Source organism: Pagrus pagrus (assembly GCF_965226575.1).
Source record: "Pagrus pagrus genome assembly, chromosome: 2".
Classification (NCBI taxonomy): Eukaryota; Metazoa; Chordata; class Actinopteri; order Spariformes; family Sparidae; genus Pagrus; species Pagrus pagrus.
Window position 1 is genome coordinate 6,918,728 of NC_140186.1, and position 9,239 is coordinate 6,927,966.

Here is a 9,239-nt window from a genome sequence, read left to right on the forward strand (position 1 = left end):
TTGCTGTGATTTGTAAGTTTTTCAAACCAAAGACAAATTGTCATCCTGTCGATGGGGCGTCCAATCAGAAAACCCTTTCAGGTATCATTCTGGACTTTATTTGATTTGGAGGACTTGTTGGCCACACACATACACACCCACACACTCAATATTATGGTGAAGGATGACTCAGCTGATGGTATGACTTTTTTTCTTGGTGACTGAAGCTCCTGCCATCTGTGACCTAATTATAAATCCCCTTTCTAAGACACATAGATCTTTTCCCTCTGCCATCCTGATCCTAAAAGTTTAACTGGGCCCGCTCGTCATTTGTATACACGTCCAGATGAGGCATGACATCTGTATCATGCAGCACAGCTGGAAGCATCAGCATTTGTTATGTTCCTACACTCATTTATTCAGGTTATGTCTTTACTTTGTCATGTTTTGAGTACTCTTTAGACTCACATTGCATGTTTTGGCTGTGACACAGAAAAGGTTTTATTCATAACGGGGAAATAATTAAAGAAGCATTCACTGTTAAATTCACAAAGTTTGAAATTGCATAACTTTCTGAAGATTGTATTATTGTCAACATTGTCAATCAATCCAAGACTCGTATCACAGTCCATGTTATGTTGACATAACTCAGGTACCAACTCATGAAGATTAAGACTTCAGAAGAAATAAAATTACTATGAAGTGAAGTTCACTTGTCTATGGAGTAATGTTTGAGTGGGACCCCGTTTTGTTTTGAGGACATGGGCGATACAGTAGACTTTGCTGCCAGTGACTTCACACTATTCCACTTATCGACGTGTTGCGGTAATGTGCCTAGAAAACAAGCAATGAACAAGTTAAAAGCAGGGAATAAGAAGACTGCAAGCTACTGTGGCAAGCAGGGTTACAATAGATATAAGTTTCAAATTAAAATGAAAAAAATCAGACGTGCAAAGGATTTATGCAGAAAGAAGAGATGCATTCAAGCACGTTTGTTCAGACTCAATGATATACAGCACCTTTAGACTCAGCCTTTGATATTTACCAGTTTTCTTGCAAGACTCGACCTACTCTGCCTCTGAGCGGCTCGCGTCCATCGTTGACTTTTGATGAAAGTCTCAAAGGTTTTGTGTTCCTCGTACACTACATCCAACAGGTTTTTTGATGGGAGAAGGCAAGAAAAGCAGTGGAGTTCAACTCGTGCCTTCTTCACGTCTACAAAACTGAATAAATTGGAGAGATTTTTTTTGGTCCTGTCCACACGGCCCTTTGAGCCCTGGTAGTCTGCTGGACAACCAAATGGAGGAAGGTCAGTGGGCCATGATGAATTTAGTGTTTAATGAAATGAGACAAGAATTAGCTAGCTAGCATGCTATTTGCATTCAGTGGTTGTCTGGTGTTAATGGAGCTGATACGGCGGATTGTGAGGGGTAGTTTCCCTGGTAAACAAACCGACCTCTTCCACACTTGGCCTGATCGCTCTGCCTAGCCCAGAGACAGGGGAAGGAGGACCGTGTGATTACTGGGGAAACTACAGCCCACTATCCACCATCACAACCGAAAGACGCAAATCTGACATTAACAGAGTTAACACTCTGAGTCAAGCTGAAAAACTTAACCCAACTCTTCACCAAAGTGGTTTCTGTGTCTGAATCTGCAGGCTAACATTTTTTAATATCGCGAACAAGTAAAATAAGCATGCTCAACTTGTTCCACAATCACTAATTAAAATTCGTAGTGGAGCCATGTCCATTTCACAAGTACTGACGAGCCAGTCTTTGAGTCGCTCCCTCCTCAACTTCTTTGAAACTCATTTGATAAAAGAATGAGAGCTTCTCATAACTTAATTCAGATTCCATTAAGATTTAATCAAGCCTGAGGGAACGGGAGAAGATAGGACAAAGGAATCTGAGAACTGTGTAGACCTTTTATCTTTTCTATTCCAGGCCTCCCACTATTCATGACGTCCCTATTAGCTAAAGACAACTTTTTAAATCCTCAAACTGAAGTATTTTCAAGAACAGCTGTGTTTTAGGCTCACCGAACATGTGCGCAAATCCTGGGACGTTTGAGTCGCAGTTACAGGTGACCACAGACCAACTCTTTTGCTTTTTTAATGAAACACCAAATGCGCATTGTTTAGTACACATGCCCTCCAATAGCACAGTGCAAAACTGAGACAGAGAGAGAGAGAGAGAGAGAGAGAGAGGTAGATGAAAGTAAAGAGAGGAGGAGAGATGAAAGACACGGTCACAGCATAATGGCATTGAGATTTTCTAAGGTACAAAGCAACCTCATCCAATGACATAAATAGGACAGTTTCAACACAGTTTGATGCCTTGAGTGTTGCACCACCTTACTTTCACTGCAAGGACAAGTGTGATTAGCAGCTCGATGTCACAGCAGTTGATGCGGCTCACCACCTTTGCCTCAGACACAGCAGCCTGAGGGTAGATTAGATTTTTGTGTCCATGTGCATGCATTTGCGTATGTGTGAGTGTGTGTTTGTCTGCGAGTGTGTGTGTGTGTTTTATTTCTCTCACCTTTAAAGCTATTTCGGCGCCCTGCTTCAGTCCTATACTCGACAAGGCATGTGCTGGTTTAACAGGCAGTGTTTCAAACTCTCCTGTTATCAAATATTAAAACTGATGCTCCTGTGTTTTTCTGTAGCTATTCGCAGTACAGTTAATGTGATACAAGCAATTTTTTAAGAGTCAGCTCACCACAAATAACAAACATCGTCTCTGACCTTTAGAGGTATCTAGACATGCAGTTTCATTTCATTTTTGAGATAGTATCCAGAGTAGCAAAAACATTGATATTGTAGTTAAGGATCTGTTCTGACAGTTGTTTGCCGTGTTGGATGGAGACTGGAACATCATCTTCCTCAGTCAGAGCCAGAAAAATGTTGACAAGTTAAGATAAAATTGGGCAGTCATCTCGAAGACAAAACTCTTTAAAGGTACCACGAGGAGTTTTTGACCAGTGGCGCTGTAGAGCATTTCTTGTATAAACAGGTCCCCATCTTGTTTCTGTCTCATACATGCGCACTCACATGCAAGAGAAGAATTTCTGCCAATGGTCCCACATGATCCCACTGATTTACAGGTGGCAATGATGCACCTGAATACACAGAAATGTGGGAGGAAGAGGACTGCTGGCAAGTTAACAAGCAACGGGTTGGATTGCAAGGAATGCAAACAGAATAAAGCATTTCTTTGCAGATGTCTTGTGCGGAAGAAAATTAATTCAGTGCATTTGTTAGGCTTCAAGGTTTTGCTGAGTAGCACTACAAACAAGACTTTTTTAAAAGACAAAAAGAAGAAAATCCACAAGGCGGCCTTAGGTGGCGTACTTCTTCGATAAGCGTTCAAAATGCAGTTTTCCTGCAAACGCCACTGAACTGTTGACAAAATGGCACTGGAACGGATATCTCATTCAAGACATATTGGTTGGGGCAAAGTAGTTGGCAGTTTTTTCAATGTTATTTTTTAAATCCTGTGAGCAACACAAACATAACTACATTCACCAGAATTACACATGAAGGTAGAATCAGAAAAGTCATAGGTTATCTCAACACCAGGGCAAATTAAAGGTGCACTATGTAGTTTTGAAAAATAAATAAAAAAGAAAGTTAACGTTTACAATATCAATATGGTAATACAAATGCTTAAATATGTACTTGATGTAGAGTATTTCCATCACAAAAACATAAACAAGCTGTCCTCAGAGGGGAGGAACACTGTTTGAAGCTAGAAAGGAGGCTACTTAGAAGGGTCCTGCAAATATAAACAAAGTGAAACAATATGCAATTGTTTTTCACATCTTGATTCAAATTTCTTTCCCAAAACAACATAGTGCACCTTTAAAGCAGAGCAGATCTTCAAAAGTAACTCCACCAATGTTAGTATGTTGAGGAGCACGACTTCATGTGTGGAAAAAGGTAGTCTAAAGCCTTTTGTGTCTCCAGAGGAAGCTGTACGTCATCTCATAAGTTGCCTCAAGTGAGGTCACTCAAATCAAATCAATTGTATTTATACAGCCCAAAATCACAATCACATTGCCTCAGTGGGCTTTACAATCTTTTCAGTGTGCGGCATCCTTTGTCCTTAGACCCTCGATTCGAGTGAGGAAGAACTTGCCATATTGAGAAAAAAAAACCTTTTAACAGGAGGAATAAAAAGGAAGGAAGAAACCTGTCTTTGAAAAGCAGTCCACTGGTCTAGCATTGCACTCCTAAAACACTGTTGGACTCAATATGTACAAAGGATCAAAATCGATACAGCAGAAGATGAAGAGATAAAAAAAAAACCTACAAAAAAACCAACCACTTAAGCTTCCTCTGGAGCCACAAAAGGCTTTATACTGTTTTTTTTTCATATATGTAGTAGTACTCCTCAAGACCCATACACAGACTTTAAAGTGTAAAACTGGTCCTTTATGGTATGTGAAAAAAATATGCTGATTTTTGAGGGGTTATTTGGGTGAACTGACCCTTTAAATTTCCATCTGAGTGATCTAACCTTGCTTGTTTTTGGGGCTTATTTCAGAAAGAAAACCTTACTTAAAACCTTACCTAAAAAGCAACACCACAGAGTTATTATGTGCAAAGAAAACCCTTCACTGTCCTCACTCGTTCATTTTCCGCTTCATACATCTCGTGTTCCCTTCAAATTACCTTGTATGACTGAACACATAAATATCCTTCCCAGGCCGCAGGCATTGATTGTCAGAAACTCCTGTACATGCTGTATCCGTGTGTGATCCACTGCATTATACAAGTAAAGGGTTTGGCAATTTTCTGTGAGCAGCAATCAGAACAATTAGCAAAGCAATGAGAAAGAAAGAGATGAGTCTAAACATAAGAAGTCATCACACAGTCACGTCCTGTTAATGTCTTAAGCAGATGTTAGGAACTACCGTGACTAGCAGCTAAATCACTTATGATCTCGTTTCCATATGATGATTGCACTGCTGCAATCCATCCTTTTTATTGATAGCACGTTTTCTAGCCCAAGGCTAAATAACTACTCAACTCTTCCCCTGCAGGGTTCACTCCATCACTGCTCCCTCCGCCTGCCGGCAGAAACGTGATCTCGTTGTTGCAAACATCGGTCCTGGTCCCATGCTTTTGATGGCACAAGAGAATACTACACACAGAAAGATGGAGAGTGTAGACCAGGTCAGTTTAGCCCCGAGACAAACAATGGCTTTTGCGAGGGCTTAACTCACACCGTCAACTGCAAACTGTGAATCAGGAGCTGTACGTGACAAAAGAATAAAGAATTCTTCCCTGGTGATACAACAGATTATCTGCAGTTTTCAAAGGCTGGTCAAATCGGTTGTTTCTTCCTCCTCGTCCACTACCAGAGAAAAGGTTTGTGATGTCTTGCTCCTGTGCTGTCCTGTATAACAGAGAGCATCCATGCCCATGGTAATAACGTCTCTCTTATCTGCAGACAGATCACATATTCTGTCCCCTGAATGCCTCCTCAAAGGAAGCATGTCTATTTCCACAGACTCCATTCTTGACGATAATGGTCCAGCGTTCTCATTCACAGAGTGTCTTCTTGTGGGGAGGAGGTCTGCTCTTTGTATGGAGTGCTGGAGTGTGTTGAGCTTGCAGGGGAACAAGGAGCTATCACACACGCTGGGACTGGACCTGCACCAGTCTGAGATACTGTGGTCGGATCCAGCTCGGCTATCTGAACTGTCTCCGACCTTCTGCCCCAGTCCCTGGCCTCTGGCCAAGCTCAGCAGCCTTGGGATTGTAACAATAGACGCAGACGCTGCCACAGCAGCAACAGCAATGTGGTTGCGGTCAGCAGAAGTTACTTTGGTGTCTGTAATCACTGAAACGGGAGACGCCACTGCAGCCGAGCTGGAGAACGAGGAGGTGCCGAAGAAAGCGGCAACTTTCTGGTAGTATCGCGTCCGTATCACCTTCGCTGAGCGGTACAGATCCCCTATGAAGCAGTAGCAGATAGGGTTAAGGCTGGAGTTTGTCAGACCCAGCCACTGGGCGAAGGGCCGTGTCTGCAGGAGCCAAGATGGCGGCCTTTCATCGCAGTCGATCCAAAGGTCAGCCAAGTAGAGCGGCAGCCAGGACACTGCGAACAGCAGCACCAGGCACACCACCATCTTGGCGATCTTCTGGCGCGTCTTGAGGCGCGAAACGTGCAGCGCTTGGCTGCGAGGATCGAGGTCAGCGAACGTGGATTTCCTCCCTCCCCAAAGCCGCCTGCCGGTTAGGAAGCCTATGGTGAGGTTAAAGGTCACTGGCAGGCAGTAGAGCATCACAAAGAGCAGCACATTGTATCTGTGGAAGAATTAAAAAATGAGATACTGATTTAAATCTCTTCTGAAACTTGTTATAAGCTAGAATCTGTTAAATCCATCTGTGAATGTGGCGAATCATTAAAAGGAGCATTTTTTATGCTGCTGGAGACGCTCCATACTCTTTTATTGTGAGCCGAGGAAGTTTTTAAAGACGTGCTTCATTTGAGATTATGAATTGCAGCCAAAGTATAGTTATCACGGATGCACTGGACTCCTTTCAACACTTTTTAATTTGCTCCCCTTTCATCAGCATGATACAAGGATCGATATGACAATATTTCAACCAGCAGCACTGTGTTAGAACTGCCAAGAAAATTTGATTTGAGGGTATCTCCGGATAATCGACGCTAATTATGAAAGCTTTTTGGCAAAGTACAAAGGGCAAGTCTCTCTGAGCCGTGTGATGACTCATGATTAAGGGAAACCAAACAAGGCAATTCTATAAAAAAAACAGGATAAAGGATCAAAAGTCTGTATCGACACCTGTGTTTTAGAGTTTAAAACCTCATAGGTTTGAATGGTACGTGTGTCCCTGGATCAGAATCAGAATCAAGCCCAAACCGTTTAAATGTCGTGTTTCACCTCACCTCAGATGTCACAGAAAGACAGCCTATATTTAACCACTGCCAAACATAATCAAATGTCTTATTATCAAAATCAATTGCAAATATGTCTGGAAAAAGTTGCAACTAACTTTGCTTCAGAGTTTCAGAGAGCTCTTTTTTCATTCATGGCCCCCTTTCTATGGCACGAGCTCAGTTAAAAGATAAGTAGAACCGAGATCCCAAACTGATTTGAAAAGACTTGACCTGTAGCCGAGCTTGTGCTTGAGCTGCGTGCAGCTGCTACAGTGAAGATCTTGGCTTTAAAAGGGGTGTAAATAAGGCCTTTTCAAATCAGTTCTGGATCTCAGGGCTTGCAGAAATTGGATTATGCCGGACAATTGTTTTATGTTTAAAAACAGATCTCCCTCTATACTGAGGAGAAAGCTGCAACGCTGTGAAGCTCCAGGAATGTTTCTTGGGACTACAAAGCTTCCTCAGCATGTGGGTGAGTAGATAATGACTGAATTTTTATTTTTGGGTGAACGTGTCCTTTAAGAGACAATTACTGCCAACAGAGCTGGACACCACAAAACCTACTGGTGTTGGATGGCCATGAAAGGTAACCATGGCCCAGCCAAAGGCTCACTCTCAGCTTGTGTCAGGGAACTGGTTTCTAAGAGGACAAAAGATCTGATAATGAGCTGGAGAGGGCCTGCACAGATTACATCACAGATCCCAGGCTGTCCCTCAGAGTACCTACCCCTGTTTAAGGCGATGCTGTGGCCACGCCTCCTGACAGACCAAGATGGCAAATGTCCCAAAGCTGATCTCCCGTCGCCGGTTCATCACTGCAATAGGAGCGCACATGATCGAAGACACCGTCCACACCACGGCGACGGTCGCCAAGATCCGCCGGCGGGTAAACATGGAGCGAGCTCGCAGTGGTGAGCGAACACTGTAGTAGCGGTTCACACTGATCACCGTCAGCGTTAGCACACTGGCTGAGACTGAAATGGCCTGCGTGAAGGGCACGGCTCGGCACAGGAGGTCACCGTAGACCCAGGCCTGGTAGATCTCGTTTCCCAGGGTGATGGGCATGCACACGCACACCACAGCCAGGTCGCACACGGCCAGGTTCACCAGGAGGCTGCGCGTGGCGCTGACGCCAGCTAGCCGGCGGCTGCGCCTGCTAGTCAGGACGCGCAGGGACATTAAATTCCCGACAAATCCCAAAATGAAAGACAAACAGTACATGATGGTCAGAGCGATCGTGCTGGGCTCGTGCAGAGTCCAAAGCAGCATGCTCTCCAGGTCCGCCAGGTCATTGGGCGAGAAGGTGGACAGGGTCAAAGGAAAGGTGGAGGAGGAGGGCTGGGAGTCAAAAGTAGATGCTTGTCGAAATGACGAGGTCGAGGCGGTGGAGAATAAAGGCGAGGAGATGAGGGAGGAGGGCAGCAGAGAGGGCAGAGGTTGATGGAGGGAGGCCGTGGGTGAGCCGAGAGTGGTCGGCAGCATTATGGAGCTGTGAAAGCTGTAGGTGTGGTTGAGTCTTTCCTGAGAGCCATCGTTCTGCAGCAGCGGAGAGAAGCTGGGCTGGACTGAGCTCCAGTCCGACAGCTGGTCCTGGGACAGATCCATGATGCTTTCCCGGTGGGAACAAAGCTACAGCAAGAGAGGCAGTGGAGAGGTGCGAAAATCCCTCGACTGCAAGGCTCACTGTACTGGTTTCCTTTGGTCCTCATTAAAATCCATTCGCAGACATGGCTGAGGAAAAGCAGAACACCGAAATCAGAATCCAAAAGGGCAGGAAATCCTCACCACAAGCATCAGGTCCCACCTGGCTCCCTCTGCTCTGTGCTGATAAAAATCTGTGTAGACAAATGTAAATCATGGTCCCCCATCTTATGCCACATCCTATGAGTCAGCTGGAGTCATGACGCTGTTCAGCACCGGTCCCAGCGCAGTCCTTATGTAACATATGTGCATTCATTCCTCCAGGGAGTGGCTGCTTGAACCTGATAATCCACCAACAGCTGTTAATAGACTTTCTCACCTTCAAGGAAAGCAAACCTCACACAGACCTCCCTCCTCCTCCTCCTCCTCCCTCCTCGTCTTCCTCCTCCTCCTCCTCACTCTCTCTTCCTCCTCACACCTTTAGTCCATGACAAAGATGCAATCAGATCTGTTTAGAGAAACATCAGAAATATCAGAGGCTGCTCCCACATGCAGCTGTATCAGCAGCAAAGTAACACATTCCTGAAGAGAAAAACACTGAAAAGCTTTTAACATCTCCCCACGGTGTGTTTAGATCACAGCCACTCCTAGTTAGGGACATTTAGTGAAGAACAAAGAAAGGAAATCATTTGATGTTTGCTG

The 9,239-nt window shown here is 44.4% G+C and overlaps 1 protein-coding gene across 1 annotated transcript; it reads right to left on the minus strand.

Annotated features, from left to right (window-relative positions):
• Positions 1–2,077: 2,077 nt before the first annotated feature.
• LOC311269059 (uncharacterized protein) lies at positions 2,078–8,922 on the minus strand. The gene is made up of 2 exons (XM_084373038.1): positions 7,624–8,922; positions 2,078–6,298 (listed from the first exon to the last, which is right to left on the minus strand). The coding sequence occupies exons 1-2, from the start codon at positions 8,499–8,501 to the stop codon at positions 5,302–5,304; spliced, it is 1,875 nt and encodes a 624-aa protein (XP_084229164.1). The 5' UTR covers positions 8,502–8,922; the 3' UTR covers positions 2,078–5,301.
• Between the last annotated feature and the right edge of the window lie 317 nt (positions 8,923–9,239).

Coding starts and splice junctions, on each gene's coding strand:
- LOC311269059 (XM_084373038.1), bottom strand. CDS start 8,501: ATGGATCTGTCCCAGGACCAGCTGTCGGACTGGAGCTCAGTCCAGCCC. Junction 6,299..7,623: donor CAGCATCGCCTTAAACAGGG/GTAGGTACTCTG, acceptor ATTCTTCCACAG/ATACAATGTGCTGCTCTTTG.